This window comes from Tachypleus tridentatus, chromosome 7 (assembly GCF_004210375.1).
Source record: "Tachypleus tridentatus isolate NWPU-2018 chromosome 7, ASM421037v1, whole genome shotgun sequence".
NCBI classification, from domain to species: domain Eukaryota; kingdom Metazoa; phylum Arthropoda; class Merostomata; order Xiphosura; family Limulidae; genus Tachypleus; species Tachypleus tridentatus.
The window spans coordinates 2,141,928-2,165,078 of NC_134831.1; the positions used below are offsets into that span (position 1 = coordinate 2,141,928).

Genomic DNA, 23,151 nt, shown 5'->3' on the forward strand with positions numbered 1-23,151 from the left:
ATACAAACAACTGTAACATGTAATGTTGTGCACAGAAATTAACTTACCCGAGTTACCATTCCACAAAGATGCATTTAATGAGTGAAGTCTGTCTCTTGCACCAGTGTAACTGTGGTCATGGTACTGAGCCCCTGATGTTTTAACATTACAGTTTGAAGATCTAGTATTCCTTAAAACAGAGGTACGAAGACTTACAATATCAATATCACTATCACTCTCAGAGGAAGTATCCATTATTACTTCGGGTGTTTCAGATACTGGGTGGTTTTCAACATTAGAATTAGATGTGTTTCTTTCAAAGTCTTCTATATCTTGCACTGAGCACATGCTTGAACCCTGGATTCCACCTTCTGAATGGCCAGAGGTACCACTAGCTCCATCATAATTACAATTATTAATTTTATGAGCAGCAGAATTATTCCTACTTTCGAGTGAAGTTACCGGTGGTTGTTGAGCTTTTCGTGGACGTCCCTTATTATCTTCATTATCCCCTTCACTAAGTACTCTCTTTCGCTGTCGGCTGTCAAAATTTTCAAAATTTTCCGATTCTGCCAATAATGCTGCAGTATCGCACCATTCACCATCCACATTAGAGTCAACACTAACTAACGGCTCTTCAGCTATCTCCTGTTTTACTCCTTCAGAAGGCAACAAGTGTGTAGCACCACTACAGTCCCTTGTTTTCGGACCTTGAAAGGGAAAAATGGAATGAGAATAGTCATGTCCTGAGCTACTTGATGTTGACTCATCAGATCCCCACGGTGCCAAGAGAGAGTTTGCCGAGCTCCTACTGGTCATTAAGACAGAACCTTGTGTTTGGTGTGCCAGATCATTTAATGGAACCAATTCATTGTTAGCTTCCATGGGAGAGAACAGAGATGCGGAATGAGAATAATCCATCACGTTCGGAAAGCTAAAATCAAGATCAATAGTTTTCTTATTGACAAAAAACTTATTCATTTGAACATAAATCTAAATATAAACTGGACAAACATTATATAAAAATACTTGGCACAATATTCTATTTTAAATGTTAACTTCCTTACTAATAAATTCTTTGTAAATTAATTTTATACTTTTATATTAATTTTATCAGTAAATGTGTATTAACTTTTTTTTTCCTAGTCAGGTAACAATAGTTTATTTAAAAACATCCCAGCAAAAAGAAAGTGACACATAGTAACAATAATGGAATGAAATCTCTAGGATAATGCATGCTATGACATTGGCAACTTACTTATTTCATTGAACACTGAAGAAGTGATATTCTACAGATACAACTACAGTGTAAGAATAGCCTACTTGGTGATTTGTATTGAAGCCTAATATTAACATTTGTTAGATCTTACAATTAATTTGCAAGATTTTCTTATAAAATCAACATTTTAATCCTTCTTCAGCAGTTTCAAGTCTTTCCCACATTTGTTTTATCAAGCATGTACTTTCAACCATACATTACAAAGTTACTTTATTAGCCAAGTTTAATACATGTAATACAAACTTCTGATAACAGAAAGTTATCCACTCATATAAAAACTAAAATAAATCAATTTTGTAAAAAATATTGCTAATTAAATATACTTATTTTCACTTAAATATAAAGATCAGAGCACATTTTTTATTAGGTGGTTAAGCATAATGTTAAAATGTTTTTTGACCACAAAATTCTTATCTCATGAGCTTAATTTTAGGAATACAGGTTACTTTTCAAAACATCTTATACTCGTTAATCAAACCTTGTTAGGCACACCAGTAAATTCTTATAACAAAGTTGTAAATGCTATAGATACAAAAAAGTTGCTATTGTTACACAGTTTAGAGTTGTTTATTGCATATATTTAAAAAAAATATTTACATATTGTTTTCAACAACTTATTTCTATAGCACCTTATTTCATTTACTTTTGTTTAAAGATGAAATTATTTTCTCTCATACTTGGTTAAGCACTGTACATTTCCCAAAAGGTTTATACTTCTGACATCTCCCTTAATCATGCCACAGCACAATGTATTATATATATATACTAATATTTCACAGGACCATTTTTTTGTAGTTTGGATAACTATTATGACAATATTTCCAAACTTGCTGATGAAACTATAATTCTTTAGAAAAACAATTCAGTATGTAATACTTCTATACTTTAATCTTACAGCAAGTTAATAAAATTTTCAGATCAACAATTAATCTACCATATGTGTTTGTGTCAGTATCTAATGCCAACAAAAAAAAAAAAAAAGAGAAAGAGAGAGAAAACATCTTTAGATTTCTTTGCCCTCCAGTATGAATAGAAACAAAGTCACTGTAACTATAATTCAAACTTCTTTAGAATTTCTATACTTAATGAACCAGTGAAAATATCAGTTAAAAGTGTGAACACAAGCCATGGAATAAGTACAAACAAGCTTTCAGCAAGCAGTATATTAAAACATATGAAAGTGATTACTTTTGGGCTATATGGCATTAAGCACTGAAAACCTGAAATAAGTTTTAAATATATTTTAAGATTAAGAGAGCTGTCATTTAGATCAATATCTGCATAGTATTGAGTGGCCCGTAAGTCCCTACCCATCTACATGTTATGTTGTATTCAATTACACATGCATTATAAATTTGTTGTTTTTTTTCAGAGAAATATGGCCAATGTAAGCCCATTTACACTTGAAAATGTCTCACAGAACATGGCATCACATAATATTCTGCAGCGAGAATGAGGGACAGCACACAAATACACTGGATACATAAGATATATGGATGGGTCGGGACTTATGGACCACCCTGTAGATAGGTTATTAATTCTGTAGATATCTATATGATTTTCTCAATTTCAAACTTCATGCTAGCATTTTATCCATTTGAAAAAGGGTTTCTTCCCCAAACTTGTAGCTTAACCATACCAGATAGTAGTTTTAAAACTATAAACTTTATAAATACATGTCAACAGATACATATAAGACCTCATAATATAGTTAGACTAAATAAAATAGAAGCTACCACCCTGTTATAGCTTTAGTAACTTGTAAACTTAGCAAATAAAATAAACATTTTGCCATGAAACATACCACAATGTAGAAGATGTAATCCTTAAAAAAACTGATACTTTGTGTTTTTCTGCAAAAAATTTGTCTTGTTTTGGTCTAACTTATGTTTTATTTAACTAATTAATTATTATCGATAATACTATTAATTAATTAGTTAACAGTTTAAGTTGTAGCTGTATCATTCTTTTTTTTAAGGAATCATAAGTTTGGTGCCTTTGTTGTGTTAGTTTTTTTTACCAATTGTTGTTTTGTAAATTAACAGTAGGAAATTCATACGTATGCGTTACCTAAATATCATTATTATTAATTAAGTCAATAACTTATACTAAATAACTAAAAGTATAATTACCATGCTATTTAAATATATTTGGCTGATAGTGGTACATACTGTTCATTGAACAATAAATTTAATTTCTATATTCTTCTACTAGTATAATACGTTAAAACATCAGACTATTATTGATAGTGATTCTAGTATTAGTAATACATTTAATGGTACTACTAGTATTAATACGACAAAATCGTAACTTTTATATTCTCTTTATATGGTTTTAAATTTAAAAAATGCAACTTCGTAAAACCTAAAAACTTTACTGTAAAAATTTGCAATAGAAACTCTCACCAATATACAAAAAATCGAATTAATTGTTGAAAATAAACAGTAACACTAGAACAAAAACTTCCTCCACCCTTCCGCCATGTTACAATGAAACCCACATCTATTTCTTGACGTCACTAAGATACTTATTCTCGTTCCCAGTATCATTGATAATGTAATACGCCAAGGCTTTCATAAGAAACCAGTTTACAACCGTGCACTAAAATTACTATTATATTTCATTTAGTTTTAAACTCTTTTTAGCTGTTTTAAAAAACTATCACAGCCTTTAATCTTTTTATTTTATTTTTCTATTTAATATTAATTAGCAGGTTTTGGGATGGATTGAGTAAAGGCGAGCCTGGAAGTAGAAATGTGAGTTAGTATACGGACAGAGCATTTTATTTTCCAATATTTAAATAGATTCATGCGTTACTTACTCTTAATATTGTTCAGAAAAGACATTAAATAAAATCTGTCTAATAATCCATTGCTGTTTTATTTTCGTTATAAAAATAATCGAAAGTGGGAAAATTATTTACATGACTAACATAGGGGATATTTACATGTTTTAGTTATTTTCTGTAACTAACTCTAAAAACGAAACAAAAAAATATTTTATGTTTCATCAGTATAAATGTTTCGCACTAATTTGTTTGTTTGTAATTAAGCACAAAGCTACACAACGGGTTATCTGTGCTATGGTTACCACGGGTATTGAAACCCGGAATTAAACGTTGTATGTCCGTAGACATACCGCTGTGCCACTGGAGGTCTCTCTCTTTCTCTCTTGGATTTTGGGTATCATATGTATACCCAGGAGAATCAGGTGCTTTTTGACCTCTTTGTCCTTCCTTTACTTGTATAGTCATGCAGTGTTACTTGGTGTTAGTTACCGCTTTTGTGTCAGAGTGGGCTGAATTGCTCAGACCCTTTCCAGGGCAATGTCTATGTACTGGTATACATTTACAGATATTCTTTTGCCCTATCTAGTTTGATGATGGCCTTCCCCCCCCTCTCTCTCTCTCTCTATATATATATATATATTTACTATTATTTTATTTTATTTTATTATTATTTTCATTTATTTATTTTTATGTTTAAAATATATGTTGGTCGTGGAGAGGTGTTTAGGACTATCTTCACCACGTATGAGGTACCTGTCTAGTTCGCATAATAATTCAATTTTCATCCAATTTTTATCAAAATACGTTATTGTACTATGTAGAAGTCTATCTGGTATAGTTGGTATGTGTGAGTATTTGTGTATGAATTGAGATGATGTTGCTCTGGGAACTCTGCATACTGTTGTGAGGAGTGTGTTTTGGATTGTTTGTAGCTTGGTTTTAATTGTTTTGTCACTTACAGTAATCCAAGCTGGAGCTGCATAGTCGATTACTGGTCTAATGTATGTTTTGTAAATTTTTAGTATGTTGTGTATTGATGCTCCAAAATTCTTGCCAGTTAGACTCCTTGTATAGTTGGTTCTTCGCCAGACTTTATTTTTAATTTAATTTACATGGTTAATCCATGTTAATTTTAAGCCATAAGCTAGACCTAAAAATTTTGCCGATGTGGCAGTTTGAAGTAGTGTTCCATTCATATATATTTCAGGTTGTAGTTTTTTGTATTTTGTCAATTTTATAAAAACGACAAGTTGTGTTTTTGATGTATTTATTTTTATTCTATATTTTTGACAGTACTTGCTTATTCTATTTAGTTAAGATTGTATGTTTATAGCTGCTATTGTTGGTGTTGTGGCACTTTTCCAAACTGCCACATTATTAACGAGCTGTGAGGAGAATCCATGATTAAGATCCTTCAATAGCAAATTGTTTACATACATGATGAAGAGTATAGAGCTGACCACCCTCCCAAAGGGACACCAGCTTCTGGAGTAAAGTACTCAGAAAAGGTTCCCTCTACATTTTCTATTTTCCAAAAAGTTAGATAACCAGCTAATAATTCCACGCGGTAGTCTCATTTCTCAATGTCAAGAAAGCAGGCGACAGTGCATTGTTTTCCTGTTAAAGTTATCTGTTATCTCTTCAGTTAGTCTGACTAGCTGGTCGGTTGTTTGTCTAAATTTTCTGAATCCATTCTGTTCTTCTGGTAATCTTGATGTTATGTGGAGAGTCTGTTACTGATTATTCTCTCAAGAATTTTACCTACACAACTGGTCAGGTTGATTGGTCAGTAGTTATTGGGTTTATTTGCTGGCTTTCCTTCCTAATGGAACATTAATATATTAGCAAGCTTCGAAGAGACTGGTATGTGTTCTGAGGATAGTGATAAGTTAAAAAGTGCTATGGTCAAAATGGTCAAACAATTTCGGAGTGCCCTTTTTTAAGAGGATGGCTTGTATCTAATCTTCACCCGGATATTTGTTTTTTGTGTTTTTTATTGCTTCAAGAAGTTCATGTATGGATATTTCTTTCGTTAGGTTCGTGTCTTCGTAGTTTGTTGTGTGTCTTGTGTTTGTCTCAGATATACTTGTTGGGAAATTGATTTAAATTGTTCTATAATTTGTGACTGTGTTATAAAAATAAGTATTCATATCTGGATTAGCATGTGTTTTAAATGTATTCTGTAGTTGGTCTTTGAAAGCTTCGGCTTTTTCTTTATTTGTGTATACTATTGTATTATTGTGTTCAAGTGTAGGATATTTCTTTACGGCTGAATTATTGTTGGTGAGTCGTCTAAGGCGTGTCCAGAATTTTCTCGGGTCAGCTTTATCATTTAATTTTGAGCAGAAATTATCCCATTTATCTTGTTTTTATTGTTTTATTTGTGATTTAATGTGATTTTATGTTATTTATTTGTGTTTTGGTTTCTCTATCTCTTGTTATCATGAATTGTCTTCTTAATTGTTTTCGTTTTTTGATTAGGTTTGTTATTTGAGTGTTTGGTTTCCATGTGTTATTTGTTGTTTTATGGTTTTGTTTCGGTATTGTTTTATTGGTCACTTTCTGAAGGCACTCCGTTATTGTTTGACAGTAGTTATCCAATTCAATATGGTTTTTACTTCTTCTATAACGTTATTAGGTAATTGATTGACTAATCCATTTTGATAGTATTGCCAGTTTGTTTTATTATAATCGAATTTTTATTTTCTGTAGGTTGTATTTTTATGGGGGGCGAGATCGAAGACACAAGATATTGGTAAGTAGTCGCTATCAATATCTTTTCCTACCAGAAATTTTATTAGCTTTTGGCTCATATTGTATGTGTTAAGACACAGGTCTTGTATGTCACTGGTGTTAGTGGCATACGCTGTGTATGTGTTATCATTTAGTAGGGCTATATTATTGTCATCTATAAATTGTAAGATATTTTATTGTTTGTATAGGTGCATCCAAAGTTAATATTTTTACTGTTGAGATCCCCAATGGCAATAATGTTATGGTTGTGGGAAAAGATGTTGTTGAGTAATGCTATGTCTATTTGCTTATGTGGTGAACAGTATATTCCTGCTATTGTCACTTTTGTTTTGTTTGTTTGCAGAATATCCGCAGTAAGATGTTCGTTGTTACTGCTCAAACTGATTTCTGTGACTGATAAATCTGTTTTATATAGCATCATTATACCTCTATTTTCATCGTTTTTGTTTATTCTCACTTTCCTTATTGTTACGTAATTTGGTATCTTTAATTTATTGTTGTTGTATATTAAAGTTTCGTTTACTATTACAATGTGGGGGTTAGTTGCTTGTATAAGGTCTTTGATTTCGTATTTCTTGGATGTTGATATATGCCACTGTGAACTTTATGTTGTCAGCAGGTGTCCCGTGAGTGTTGTTATTATGTATGGTATGTGAGGTATAATGTGTTTTTCAGGGTGTTGATTATCAAATCAATACAGTTGGTTGTTTGATTTGGTTTTGTGTATTCTATTATAAATTTTGTGATTATGTTAATCAATAGGCTTGTTTTATCATTTGTGTTACGTTTGTTTCTAGGAGTGTGGTGTTGTTTTCTTGTGATTTTTGTGTTTGTATTGAAGTGTTATTTTCTTGTGTAATATTACTTTGTTCTTGCAGTTGTTGTGTTTTGTTTCCTTTTAACATTTGTGCATACGTTGTTTTAGATGTTTTGCTAACTTCTGTTGTTTGTTGCGTACTTGTGTTAGGTTGTTCCTGTTCTATCGTTGTTGTTCTTATTTGATATATACGTTGTTTTATTTGTTTGTATTTTTCGTATCTTTTGTAATTTGTTGTGTGGGTTTGTTCACAGTTACAACATTTAGGTGCTTCTTGTTCCTTTTTGCAATGAGTTACTACAATTGCCGGAGTTTTTAATGGTAAGATTGTCACATTTAAACCACACTCTTCCTCCTTTCATGCTTTCTATGTATTATCTATTGAACAAGAAGAACGATTTCCCTGCGATCGTTCCAATAGTACAACCACATCCCAGAAAACTATAAGAACTAATCTAGTGTTTTAACCTGTATTTCATCATATGGAATAGCAAGGATACTCATTTCATTCTCCAGCCACTTGAAATATGCGACTGTTTAAAACAATGTTCTGGAAACAACTTGTACTGCTTTTACAGACAGAGATACTCCTTAATTTTGTTATGTTATGTTCCCTGCATGACTTTTGCACTGACCTTCGTGTTTTTGTATTTTCACAAAACTTCAATCTATCTTTTTTAAGACTAAGATATACTTTATTGTAGGTCTCTTTCAGGATAGTCTTGGAGCCCAAATTTGATCAGTATTCCTTTGTTTTCCAGTGCAATTAAGAACAAGAGATATCTCTATATTGTAAATCCTCTACCTCAGTTCTGAAACTGCCTTTATAATCAGAGTATATGGATATCTTGTATCGGAAAAACTGTTTTCGTTGGCGTCGCTCTACTTATGAAACGCTATATGCAGGTTATGATTGCCACGGGACTTGCCCTTTTAATATAACCAACTTACTTAAACAAGAATTACTTTCGTCATTTTTGTTATGTGATATCTAAATCAGGAAAGTATGACAAACAATTAAACAGTTTTTTCTATACTGTCGTAACTAAACTACGAATTTGGTAGTTTTAGCACTTTTTGTATATAGCCTAATATCTTACATTGTTATTAAAACAACCGAAAAACTAAAAACTGTTTTCTTTCCACAAACATTTTTACACCATATTGAGTAATGATAATCTGTAAGTTTAAGCATTTAATCAACGTTTCTTCTTCGCTAAGATGTAACTTAAAGCAAGAAATATAAATACACGATGCTCGTGACAAAGTGAAGAGTTTGGGAAAGTAAGATAAATCAATTTGATAACAACGCATTTCTTTAGCCTACATTGGCTGTTATCTAGTCATTTCTGACAATAAGGACGACATTACAATATGGATAATTCTTTATTTTAATCACCGTTATATTTTTAATGCTACTTTGCTAAAGAAAATAAAAGTCAAACTATGTGTGTGTTTTTTTTTATATAGCAAAGCCACAACGGACTATCTACTGAATCCACCGTGGGGAATAGAGCTCTTGAACTGTATGAGTGGGGAACAAGTTGAAGTAAGAGTTGTTGTTTTTTTTTTATTGAAATGTTCTCATTATTTTTTCTTGGATGGATTTCACATAAGCCTTCTTGTCCCTCGCTGATTCAGCGGTAAGTCTACGTTTTTACAAAGCTAAAATCAAGGGTTCGATTTCCCTCGGTGGACTTAGCAGATAGCATGATGTGGCTTTGCTCCAAGAAAAAACATAAGCCTTATTTTAAATCTCTTTGTTTAATTCAGAGATAAAAAACAAAACAAAAACATTTTAAATTAATCGAATGTTATTTGAAAGTAAAGATGTTTTATTAATTGTTTGTTTTGGAATTTCGCACAAAGCTACTCGAGGGCTATCTGTGCTAGCCGTCCCTAATTTAGCAGTCATCACCACCCACCGCCAATTCTTGGGCTACTCTTTTACCAACGAATAATGGGATTGACCGTCACATTATACGCCCCCACGGCTGGGAAGGCGAGCGTGTTTAGCGCGACGCGGGCACGAACCCGCGACCCTCGGATTACGAGTCGCACGCCTTACGCGCTTGGCCATGCCAGGCCTTTAGTAATTAATTAATGTTATATATGTGTATATATATTTAAAGATAAATTTATAACTTGAACAAATTCGTTTTTCAGAAAGCTAAATTCATACACGTTCTAAATTTTAGAAAACATCTACATGTGGGTATTCATATAAGAAATAACGAATCTTAATGAACGGTAGGTTTTTTGAAACGTTAATCATAGGTCTTTATTATTAAAAAAATCAAATACAATATGAGCAAAAATATTCACACATGACATTGAAAAATGATATATAAGTATAATTTTACGAAGGTTTATATACAATGAAATAAAATTATTTTCTTTTTAGAAACAAATATAACCTGTTGAAAAGAACAGAAAAATAACCTTGATTGGATTTAACGAAACCTAAGTTTTAGCAAAAAAATGAACACTTTTTGGAATAATTTCTGTAAATTATGAACTTTGGTTTCTGTGAGTTGTAATTTATTATGCACATTTATCGCCATGATGTTTTTTATGTGTTATTATTAATTATTTAGAAAATAACAACAAATAATTATCATCTACTACTTTACAATAACAGGTTTACGCTCAACACACTGACTAACGCAGAACTATTTCGTAGTCCAGTGTTGAATTTGTGTTAATAGGGACGTCCATCTCGAATATAGGGTTCCCAATAGTGTGAATCATTAACATGCTGATAGATAAACATAAAAGTTTCATAACAAAACCCGGAAGAGCCTGAAAAAAGTAAAAGTAAAGTTTTTTTTAGTAACATTTAATACCAAGTTGATTTTCAAATATAATAACAAACATCGTCGTGGAAAATGTGTTTTTGAAGAATACTCTTTGTTTAAATAGCAATTTTCGCGATTACTTGACGACTAAATTTTGAGTGTGAAATCTCATTTAAATCCTTCTTAGTTCTATAGAAAATATGATAAAATAAATTAATGTAATTCTGAGTTCCAAAATGACATTAGTATATACTTAGAAATAATTATTAAGCTAAATAGAACCACGAAATACACATAAATATTTAAAACTAAAAGCGGCCACTTGGGGCTCGTAAAATGTATTTTTGAAGTGGGATATTCATCAACGAGGAACATTGGGTTATTTTGGGTATGGAAATACACGTTTTCTTTTCTGAATGATATATTTTAAAATAAATATCTTAAATAAGAATAAGTGTCATCAGATAGAAAAGCTCGCATATGAAAGTTTGACGGTTTTATTTGTAAGAATGAAATAATATTTAAACAGAATATTTTAAAAAGTTTGCCATAACTTAAGTTTGAAAATATACTCTCTACCACGGAGACTCTGAAGGTGAAATAAAGAAATTGTAAATTTTTCAGGGAGGATCAACGGATTTCGTACCATTTCTCTCTGTGTCAGTGGTGCAGCTTCGAAGACAATGGCATTCGGGGCGGTAGCAACAGGCAGTATAAATGCATATGAACAACACATAGCGACTGGCATCATGATTTTGATTGGATGAATCCCCACAGCGTCTGCCTTGAGGTTTAAGAAGATTGTATGAATATTAATTATTTGTTATTTAACGTTAAAATACTAACATGCTTGTCTTAGAGTGCAACATTAACTATTGAACTTTTAAAACAAATAACAGTAAGTTTCGTACAGAGCCACTCTTACTTTACATTATACGAACACTACAAGTTGTATGTACGAACAAGCTATATTGTACTATTTTTCAGTTGTTGAAATATTACTTAATGTTCTATAAGACAAATTAGTGGTGACAATTTGGCATTCGCGATCTTAGAAAAAACACACAAGTTCAAGAAGTCTTGATACAAAATATAAACAAAACCTTTAATCATATTGGTTTCGGAAGGTGGACCAATTGAAAGCGCTCATATTATATAATTTATAACACTTTGTAACTTGACACTAACTATACTATAAGTAAGTCAGAAACTCAGTTGGGTACGCAAATAACCAGAAATATCCAGCTGGGTGGGTAAATAACCAGAAATTTTATGCGGAATCTGTTGTGCAGTTTTTGTGTTCAATGTCTGGAAAGCATAAACACCATAAAACAATATTATTCAACTAAATTACAGAATTATATCGTGTGGCATTTGTTGTATTCAACTAAATTGCAGAATTATAACATGTGGCATTTGTTGTATATGACGTCACATTGTTTGTTTGTTTTTGAATTTCGCGCAAAGCCATCCCTACTTTAGCCATGTAAGACTAAAGGGAAGGCAGCTAGTCATCACCGCTTACCGCCAACTCTTGGGCTTCCTTTTTACCAACGAATAGTGGGATTGACCACCACATTATTACACGCCCACGGCTGAAAGGGCGAGCATGTTTCATGCGACGGGGAATCTAACCCGCGACCCTCGGAGTACGAGTCGAGCTCCCTAACCACCTGGCTATGCCGGGCCCGTGACGTCACATTTAGCCGCTTTGTTATGTCATGGTAATACTTGTTTGAAGGAGTTTGAGTCGTGTTTGGTATTGTAACAAACTGAGATAAATCATGGTGATACTGGTGTTACTTATTCTCCCAATGATAAAAAACTAGTAAGAAATCTAGTCTAGACCAAGTTTTTCTAACACACCATTTAAATATTCCGTTTCTTCTTATTATTATTATCTGTAAGGTAAAGGTCGTTTTTCTAAATGTTATTGTCAAAATTCCTAAATTCCTCCGATATGTACTACGAATTATAAAAAAAAGAACAATAAAACAAACAAGGACAGAACATTCTGATTAATAATTGATAATAGCATATCGACCTTACCAGGTTGCTCAAAACGGGCATCATGATTGTGGCAGTGGCCGTGTTGCTAGCGACCTCTGTTAAAGTTAAGGCAAACAAACAAACAATCAGAATAACGACTTCTGCTGACAAGGCTTTTAGCACGGTGAGTTGCTCACCAAGCCAAAACGATAGTCCAGATCTCTGAAAAAAAAAAAAAATCAGTAAGTAGAAGTACCGCGTGTTATTATTCCAACTTGACACAGTTTGTGTGACAATGAACTATTGCAAGTTTGTCGATATATATATATATATTCATTTCTTTATAAGCTTAATTTTGTACGGGATGGCACGTGCTACTTTCAACATAGATTTCTCTTTTTGATTAGAAAAGGTTACTCACCGTTGTTCCTTCGGCTAATGCGAACCCTCCTCCAAGAAGAAGGATTACCCCCCAAGGCACGTTCTGTTGAGCTATTTTCCATTCCAGCAGAGGAGGACTCGTCTCAAGTTCTCTAGGCCTAGCTGGTATTACGAAAAGTAGGAGTACAATAGCAATAGCAGGGATGGCATCTTTGAGATATGCCCTAAAAGGGAGCACCACATAAATATACGTTTTATTCAATTTCAAACACGTCAAATTAGTATAGTTTGAATTAATCACAAAGCTACATACAGTGGAGCGCCGTTAAGCCGCGGTATTTGGGGGTTCAACCTGCTTAACCGCGGCTTAAGTGGTCCGCGGCTTAAACCTTTGTGACTGAAAAGCCGAAGTCGCCAACAGCTCCGCCGAGGAGCCTCATCCAGGCCATTGCGTGATCATTATATTGGATTATCGAATTAAAAATAATACTTTAATTATTGATCACTTTTTTCACGGATTTACCGCGGATTAACTTTAATGTATGGAGAGGTGTGGTTCGGTAACAATGGCGGCCTCCATAAAGCTGACATAGAGAGCGGATAAGGTAGATTAACGGTTGATTTCTATTGTAATATATTTTATTTATTTCCCAAATTAAAGCAAATCCTTTTTAAATATCCCCTTGAAGTTATAAAGCCAGGATTAAATTCGTAAGCCGTGTTTTTTACACGTTCTTAAATTAGCGGTGACCCGCGATAATCCTCGCTCACATCGCTCACAAGACTTGCTACAGCGGCTTAAGCGAGATCGCGGTTTACTGGTTCGCGGCTTAATGGCGCTCCGCTGTAATAGGCTATCTATTCTCTGCCCACCACGGGTACCGAAACCCGATTTCTAGCTTTGTAAGTCCTCAAACATTTTGATATGCCACTGGGTGGCGTAAAATTAGTAATCTGAGGCATTTATGACCATTTTAGACAAAAACAGAATAATCCAGAATATAACACAACAATAGTTTTATAGGTTTCTTTTTGAAACGAACAACACGATTATCTGTACTTTGTTTTAGGTGTCTAAGTGGGAAGTACAAGGCCGTTACGCCCGGCTTTAAGTTATCCAAACACATTAATTTATCCAAGATGAATATCGTAGTCCACGTTTGACTGAGATTTAAACATTTAAACACTATAACAACAATATTAATATATCTAGAAGTGTAAAAGTTTTAAGTCAGATCTTCGGAATAGGACTGTGAGAAAAATCTTTATTCGTAGTTCTTAAGACATACAAGATGTATAATCTTTTTATATATATATATATATTTTAGTAGTACTTGTACGAAAATATAAACTCTGAATCACAGTGATGACATCGCTAAGTCCCCTTGCTCTCTGCTGTCCAGAATATTACGGTTCGATCCCTTCAAGGTACACACGGCATATTCCTCACTTTGTGTTGAGCAAAAGCATCCACTCTCTGAAAATCGAGGGTGGGCTAATGATAAGGGTAATCGAGCTGTCATTCTGAGGGTCCATTGTTCGCGACTCAAAACAAGCAATAAACATGTGCTACACGTTTTTTATTCAAAAAAGATCAATTTAATCTTTTTTTAAAACTTGTTTTCTTGAATTAATTCTTCAACTGTTTCGTTCTTCAACTAAAGTCGTACTGGACTTACACACATATATAACACAATAAATTTTAATCCATTAAAAAATAAGTAAAAAGTCCAGATTAAAATTATACATTTACCTCCAGAAATTCGCGTGTGACCGAAATCGATGAAGTATAAACGGAAATTATTGTGTTTTAAGCTGTTGTGTTTCGAGTACTTTTTCTGCGCTTTAATTCAGTTAAGACAGTGAAAACAGATGGATACACTAAGGTAGTGTTCACTAGGTGACAGCACTGCTCCACATTATTCCAAATGATAACTTCAAATAAATTGAATAGTCTCATAAAAAGTTTGACGCATATGATTTGCGGACTTTAAAATCACTGTCTTAAAAATTATTTGATAAATGAAAACTTTCTGGGCAGTAATTAGCTGAAGTCACCGTATAAGTCATATAAATCATTGGAATGTTTGCGAACACCAACCATAATACGGGATTGCAATTATTGTTTTATGATGAATATTTAACAATGTTATCAACGCGCTGTTAACAACGAAAATGTTATTCTGTGTGATAATAAGGTGGGGCTTTGACATCTGTTTAGTTTTGTTTAAACCCAAAGCTGCAATAAATCCGTTGTTAATCCGTAGATATACTTCTAGAACACTGGGAGGGATTTTCAGAAAGAGAGTGAGAAAGATAGAAAGAAAATAAGACGAATAATAAATAGGTATTGTAGTGAAATGAACCTAATAACGACGACCAACTACAGCTAAACTATTTCTCCTCCACCAGTTGAAGTAGACGGAAAAAGTGTAATAATTTCAATAGTGAATACTTTCACAAAATATTAAAAACAAAACAAAACAAAACATGAATTTCAAACATAAAATTAACCAAACATTCAACACACCTCCTGGTGTACTGAAGGTGAACTAAGAATGGGTATTTCTCTAAACTATATATTTATCGTCTAATGATACGTAATTCATTGTTGCCAATTTTATAATTTGCCCAAATCTTTGCAGGGTTATATGCACATAACCGTTCTTAAATTTTACTTGATGTATTAGAAAGGAGGTAAGTAACACTCACTGTCGACTATTGCCTGTCCGAATATTGGGATTTGACTGTCACTCGTATGGTGGAGCGACGGTCCCGGAAAACGAATAAATGTATTTAACTGAGAATGCAATAATTATTAAGTTTAAAAGTTTAAAGCATTTCAGTACTTGTAGGTTTGTACATGTAGGCAGAATTACCTAGTTTAAAAGTTCAGAGTATTTCAATACTTGTAGGTCTGTACATGTAGGCATAATTATATCACATGTTAAGTGGCTCATATGATAATTACCTAATTTAAAAGTTCAGAGTACTTCAATACTCGAAGGTAGAATTATATCACATGTTAAGTGAGTCATAGTATTCATGTGTTTTATGACTCACAATATTACTTATTAAAACATACGTCAAGATTATTATTGTTTGCATGAACTTGCTATAAAATTCTAATTGAGAGATAAAAAAAAAAACGCTTCTGTATAACTTACTTGTTCTCTTCACCGCTGAGTGCTACGCCCCAACCTGGCATGAAACCTGGGTCACGACAGAACCATAGTATGATTAGTACAATAAAAAGAACTAGAACAGCAGCCTCGTGGAAACTGTAGGGAACAAACATCAAATAATAAATCGTAAAGTTTGATGCAGCATAAATATAAGCTCACAAAACCTGCATCATAGTTAAGAGAACAATTATGTCTATCTGTCTTATTTTAAAACTAATACAAAATGCAACCAAATGTCTGTTAGAAATACGCCAACTTACGTGATCGATCCGAGATCTCTGTAGTTGCCTTCTATGAGTTTCTTTACCGAATCACTGCTACTTTTCTCATCTTTTCCACTAATAAACAAAGCGTTAAGAGGTTTCTTTTTAGTTTGTTTTGCTCTCATGTAAACACCATGTTTATCAAACACCAAAGCAAAATAAAAACGTCATCGTAATGTCAGTTTTATACAAAATGGTGTATGAATCCTATACTTTGAATTTGGATTTGTTAGTCACGTGTGGTGTGCGCCATCTCGGAGCTCACTTCGGCAGTTTTGTGGAGAATTTATGGAATGATGCGATATGTAAAATGCCGCTAGTCAATATGGTTTAGTTTCACAAATAAATGTCAGGATATTTTTGCTTGATGGAAGAAAATTGTTATGTTTTAAAATCTATCAAGTTATTCATGTATATCTTTCCGATAACATCTCCATGCAAATGAAAGATAACATTAATTTAATAACTCAAATAAGCCTACACCTTCAGTTCGGAGTAATTCGAATGAAAAACACATAACAGATTTTAAAACTACATTCCTTTCTAGATGCTGTCTTCACTACGTTAGTATATCTTTATGATTTATTTCATTTTCGTTTCAAGATGGCTGGACTGGCTTCTTCCTCTGTTGGTGACGACGTGGATTATATTAAACAAATTACTGGTCGCTTACCAGAAAATACTTTTTGATATATCTACCTAACTTAATTTATATTTATAATTATAATAAAGCATGATTTTGTGACACGTCAGCAGCTTATAATTTTATCCAAGAAACAGAAATATACTCTTCAAAAAAAGAAACGCAAAAGGCAAAATATGAGACAAATTGTTAACAAGTTTATTCCGGGTAGTTCTGTATGACATTTGTGAAACTTTGCACATTTACTGCTGAACATCCAAAGTCTGCAAAGGCGAATTCCACGCTCACTAGGTGAAGTTTAACGTCACTCAACGTCAATAACGAGTATGCCCCCCGTGAGCATCAATAATTGCTCGGCATCTCCTGCCCATGGAAGCGATGAGATGACCAATCACATCCTGTGGAATGGCTGTCCACTCAGCCTGCAAAGCTGCTGCAAGCTGAGGTAGAGTCTGCGGTTGAGGTTGTCGCCGTCGCAGACGTCGGTCCAACTCGTCCCAAAGATGTTCGATGGGGTTTAAATCTGGTGATCTGGAGGGCCATGGAAGAACGTTGACGTTGTGGTGTCTCAAGAAGACAATGGTGAGTCGGGCTGTGTGAGGACGGGCGTTGTCATGTTGAAAAACGTCGTTGACGTTCACCATGATGGGTTGCACATGGGGCCTAAGAATCTCGTTGACGGTTGCGTACGGTCTGATCGGAAATCCTACGCAGCCCTGGTATGGTTGAGGCAGTAGACATTTCAGTGGTGGTCCTATCCCGAAGGTGACTTAACCGGATGTTGCAATCTTGTACGGGCGTGGTCACACGAGATCTGCCAGATCGTGGACGGTCGCGAGTTGATCCATGTTGTTGGTGACGATTCCGTAGCCTTGTGATGGTGCTTGGGTAGACATTCACAGCTCTGGCAACATCTGATCGAGATGGCGTTGTACGTTGTGATTCAGTCAGTCTTGGCGTAACTGTATTGCGTGTCGGTTGCTTAACACTGAGTTATGGAAACGAGAACCCATCACTTTTATAGACATTTTGCACATGTTGCACTTGCAGAATATGCAGATCTCTCAAACAAATTTATTGGACACGGATGCGTTTTGGCGAAAAATCCGATCTTTTCCTCCGTTTTCAAAGTGCACAACTTTTATTGTCATTTTGGTCTGACAATCAGTGCCTTAACACGTGTAACATCACATACTCTGAGCTTGTAACGTTATTACATATATTTCTCTTTAAAATAACAAAAATATCACTTTTGCGTTTCTTGTTTTGAAGAGTATATTAAAATATAAAAATTTGAAACAATGAAAGTTTTCAGTTCTGAAATGTTCACTTCGCGAGACAAAGATGTACGTCAATGTATTCATAGAGTACGCGTCAATGTTAAATTGCTTATCAAGGGTCGCTCATAATTTTCATAAACTTACAAAATGTAACTTTTTTCTTGAGTATAATCCTTTTTCCGAAAGATCCTTTGGTGGATCGGTGGTAAGTCCGAGGAATTAAATTGCTAAAAATTAGATTTCGATACCTTTTATTTTGTTTGTTTATGTGTTTTGAAGTTGAACACACAGAAATACAAAAAGCTATCTATGCTCTGTGCTGCCGAGGCTATCGAAATCGCCCCCCCTGTGGTACAGCAATATATCTGCGGATTTACAACGTTAAAATCCAGGTTTCGATACCCACAGTGTGCAGAGCACAGATAGCTTTTTGTATTGCTGTGTGTTTAACTTCAAAACACATAAACAAACAAAGTAACAGCAAACAGACAAATAAATCTTTTCTGAAAGCATATACACAGAATGACGAGTTTTTTTAAAGATATTTTATTAGACGTCATTCGTTTTAAACAGAATACTGAAATATTTACCGAAAATTGTATAACAGTTTATTGATAGCAAATGACGCCCTTCCGTCATCTTTTTAAAAGCATATAGGAACTTCTACTTTGTCCCCAACCAGGACACAATTTATACGTTCATTGAAATGACAAAGCTTGTCAACGACCCTTAAATACAGCTTTAACACTTGCATATGTTGTTTTTAGTATAAACAAAAGTACTTATGGAACATACCACTGACGCATGAACAGAATCTGGAGCCACGCCCACGCTAAGATGACACAAAGTATGGTACCTGGTATGTTGAACAACATCCATGAGGCAAATGTTAGACGGGAGTAATCATTGAAGTCACTGTGAAAAGGCAAAATATGATTGGTTAGATCTGTTTGAAATATATATATATATGAATCAGAGATACAGTCCCAGCTTTATATTTCAAGGCTGGAATAACTTAAAATGTATCATGTCTCTTTTTTAATGATAGATTCCAGAGATTCTGAGAGTATTCTGCCTGAAGGCCTATGATACTGAAAAAACAAGTTGTCGATAGTCTGAATAGATAAACCACAGATGGCCAGCCCATGGTGAAGCCTTGTACTTAACAAGAAACGAATCAAACGTTTATGGTTTATAAGGTTAGATTGAACAGTTATTTCTTGTTTCCTTTTTAGGATCCTTAAATATCAGGTCGGAACGGTTTGTCTGTTTAGAATCAAGCACAAAGCTGCACAGTAGGCGTTTTGCACACCACGGGTATCAAAAGCTGGTTTATAGTGGTGTGAACCTACAGACATATCGCTGTGCCAGTGGGGAGCGAGGTCGCAACTAACAAGATATATTGATATAAAAATGCTACCAATTTTTCAAAGAAAGCAACAAATAAACAAAGGAAAACGGAAAAAATAAAAGAAATGTAATATTTATTTCGTGTCGTATTTAATGTTTCAAAATACAAAATGGAAAATAGAATAACTTACTTATCCATTTGGCCTTTTAGAATGAGGTTTGGTGTTGTTCCTGTCAAGGTGCCAGTCCCGCCAATGTTAGCAGAGTAACAAATACCCATAAAAAGAGCTTTTCGCAAGTTTTTTTCTTCTTTGCTCCTACATTCATGTGAATTTAAGCAAATAATTTATTAAAACTAAAATCTACACGACTTACAACTTAACTAATCATAGCTCTAAACACGCTAACAATTGTTTGTTTGTTTTGAATTTCGCGCAAAGCTACACAAGAGCTATTTGCACTAGCTGTCCCTGATAGTTGGATTGACAATCACATTATAACGCCCCCACTGCTGAAAGGGCGAGTATGTTTGGTGTGACAGGGATTCGAACCCGCGACCTCGGATTACGAGTCGAGTGCCTTATCCACCTGGCCATGCCGAGCCTCACACTATCCCAACATCAGGAATACAAAGGTCAAAGAACAGACTAATGTTTCCATCTGAAGACTAGAGAACCTTAGATTGTTGGTTCTCCAGTTCGTCCAATAATTATATTTATATAATAAGCAGGTTAATGCAGGAAAGTAATAATTAATAATAGAAGTCGTTGAAATAAATAAATAGTATCATGATGATATTGATATATTCTTAGCCTTGATGTGCTGTGAAATTGATAAAAATTACATTTAGCGAACTCAATCTGATTCATCCGGAAATAGGCGTTATTCGAAACATTTGATAATTTAAACCAGCCGCGAGCACAAAACATGTGATAGTTTTCACGCCGTTCGTTTGAATTTCCCTTATTCTATTATTTTTACACACACATCATTTAAGCTAAGTTTGGTTTAAGGCATTAATACTAACATTGATAAATATTGGTATGTTTGAAAAACAAAACAAAACACGATCATACAAACAAACTCTAATGAATAAAACTACACGTGAAGTAAACAATAAAGCACAGTAATTGCTTTTACAATAGTGTACTGAGTATGAAACAATTCTGAGCGTTCAACGCACGATATGGTTTTGCTAGTTAAAATAAATACACTCATAAAAACGAAAAATAGAACGTGTAGTAAAAAACACAAAAACAAACTAAAAGGTGTTTACAAAAGTCTATGAAACGAACCGAAGCTAAAGTATCGCAAAGTAAAGTAAAAATAAAGTTGTAATGAAGGTAAACTTAGTTGATTATACAGAAACGTCTGAATGCTTGTTTACAAAGTAATAGGTATAACGTTTTGAATGTATTACGCATGCGTATTTTAGACTTATATGAGTCGAGAAAGCCCATAACAACCGTATTTAGTGTAATGTTCTTGTTTAAAGGAAATTACACACGCGCTAAGTGTAGTTTGTGTCAGATTTTTTTCCAAATAAAAAAACGACCTGAAATCGAAGTCAGTTGTCACGTGATGACAATGACATTGTGCCATCGAGTAGTATAGTCTTTGCATTAAAATGGTTGACTAAGTAAAAACAGGTAAAGTGAATTTAAGGTCAATATGCAATCCGGCCTCCTAAGACAATAGACTTTCTAGCAATATGAGATTTGTAGCGTTTCGTCAAGAAATTTGCGTCAAAAGTTTTGGGCAGACAAACGCAGGCATATTATGTTTGTTTCAACTATTCCTATGTGTGTGGTATCTCAACCAATTTGAAGAGCCTTGGTAGTGGACAGAAGGCCTCATCAACAGTAATTATGTGGTCAACATATTACAGTAAACCTGTCTAAGCCAGAAACTGCAGAGGACCGAAACCTGTACAAACCGGAAATATCAAAATTTTGTAGCATTATCTTAAGATTCTCTTATAAAAGGACCTCTATATGGCGGAACCTGCGTTGCAAGGACGGAAAACTATCTTTCACCTACCTCATCTATCAACAAGTAGGATTAGAACCTGAGTAAGATGGGAAAAATATTTGTTGATGAAATATTAATAAATTATTGTTTAATTGATAATTTGTTTAAATATTAATAAATTCTTGGACATTTTGTTACAGTAAGTATTGGTTAAATATATTGTGTTCATTTTTATGTCGACATTATTTTTGTAGTTAAATTAGATTCATGATTTGTAGAAATAAATTTGTCTTTTAATTGTAAAATTCTACTCTTTAAATGAATTCCCATATTCTCTAATTTTAAAATATAGGGAATATTTACTTAATACCCTCATTTTTTAAAGTTGTTTGTTGTGACGATTCGAGTGAAATCCAAACTCTGATTGAAAACATTGATGCAGACAAGTGAACGTTGACAAGAATGTTTTAACAGAAACTGATGAAACTGATTTAAATATATAAAGCCCGGCATGGCCAAGCGTGTTAAGGCGTGCGACTCGTAATCTGAGGGTCGCGGGTTCGCATCTCCGTCGCGTCAAACATGCTCGCCCTTTTAGCCGTGGGAGCGTTATAATGTGACGGTCAATCCCACTATTCGTTGGTAAAAGAGTAGCCCAAGAGTTGGCGGTGGGTGGTGATGACTAGCTGCCTTCCCTCTAGTCTTACACTGCTAAAGTAGGGACGGGTAGCACAGATAGCCCTCGAGTAGCTTTGTGCGAAATTCAAAAACAAACAAATAAAACCAATAAAATATATAATAGAATCGCAAGATGATAACAATGTGAGAGATGAGATTCAGAAGATGAACAAAATGGGAAAGATAGTGAGGAAATATAAATTCAAATATAAATACATCGCCAGTGTTAAGTTATATTTACTCTATCAACTTGTATGTAAAAATGAAGGGGGAAAATGAACTTCATGAAAAGGCCGTAGAATTAGCGTTCTCTTTTAACCGCATGAGAAAGCCCATTAAAAAAATGAAACAGTTAAAATCGGACACTTTCTTCAAAAAAATTTAATGTTTTGTATACTTGTGTATATTTTGAATGTCTATTTTTGTTCTTATTCTCATAGATGTAACATAAACAGTATAATAACGTTATTCACAAACGTGTTACTTCCCTTGAGTCAAACAAATATAATGCTCCGCTAAAAAATTATATATAATTAAGGAAATACATGTTCACTGTATAAGCCGGAAATTTTACTCGGTCCCGTGCGATTCCGCCTTAGACAGGTTTTTGTGTTATATACTCTTTTTTATTTTCACTCAAATCTTGTTAATAATAAATAAAACAAAGGTTCTCAATCCTGGGACTTTACCTTGAATCCTCTTCAATAGGATCGGTAATCACTGATGCCATAGAAAACTTACGAACTCTCAGCTTTTCCACAGAAATCACGCTTACTAACAGAATAAAATATCAATAAAAATGGTTATTTCGTGTAGAAGTAACTTAAAATAATACATTATATATAAAAAATATAATAGATAATTTTAGCTTATGAAATATTAATACAGTTTTGTTATGTTTTGTTGACCTGTATCGCATAAGATGGAAAGCAAGCGTACGGATTCATATATATTTGGTAATTGTTCAGACTTGGTTACTATCCTTCGTTTCTTTAC

At 33.8% G+C, this 23,151-nt stretch overlaps 2 protein-coding genes across 3 annotated transcripts in view; both read right to left on the bottom strand.

Annotated features, from left to right (window-relative positions):
• The window catches only part of LOC143254993 (uncharacterized), a 40,839-nt gene extending 37,038 nt beyond the window's left edge, over window positions 1-3,801 (bottom strand). The window contains exons 1-2 of the mRNA XM_076509950.1: window positions 3,664-3,801; window positions 48-913 (exon numbers count right to left, since the gene is read on the bottom strand). Of these exons, the coding sequence (XP_076366065.1) occupies window positions 48-900 (853 nt within the window). The 5' untranslated portion in view covers window positions 901-913; window positions 3,664-3,801. The remainder of the gene's footprint in view (window positions 1-47; window positions 914-3,663) is intronic.
• A 6,102-nt stretch (window positions 3,802-9,903) lies between these two features.
• LOC143254994 (Na(+)/citrate cotransporter-like) overlaps window positions 9,904-23,151 on the bottom strand; it is a 30,241-nt gene continuing 16,993 nt past the window's right edge. The window contains exons 5-13 of one of the 2 annotated variants that reach the window (XM_076509952.1): window positions 22,845-22,929; window positions 19,698-19,823; window positions 18,952-19,071; window positions 16,231-16,308; window positions 15,953-16,066; window positions 12,826-13,009; window positions 12,465-12,626; window positions 11,062-11,199; window positions 9,904-10,419 (exon numbers count right to left, since the gene is read on the bottom strand). In XM_076509952.1, coding sequence (XP_076366067.1) covers window positions 10,279-10,419; window positions 11,062-11,199; window positions 12,465-12,626; window positions 12,826-13,009; window positions 15,953-16,066; window positions 16,231-16,308; window positions 18,952-19,071; window positions 19,698-19,823; window positions 22,845-22,929 — 1,148 coding nt within the window. In that variant the 3' untranslated portion in view covers window positions 9,904-10,278. The remainder of the gene's footprint in view (window positions 10,420-11,061; window positions 11,200-12,464; window positions 12,627-12,825; window positions 13,010-15,952; window positions 16,067-16,230; window positions 16,309-18,951; window positions 19,072-19,697; window positions 19,824-22,844; window positions 22,930-23,151) is intronic. The other variant, XM_076509951.1, reaches the window with a different exon arrangement.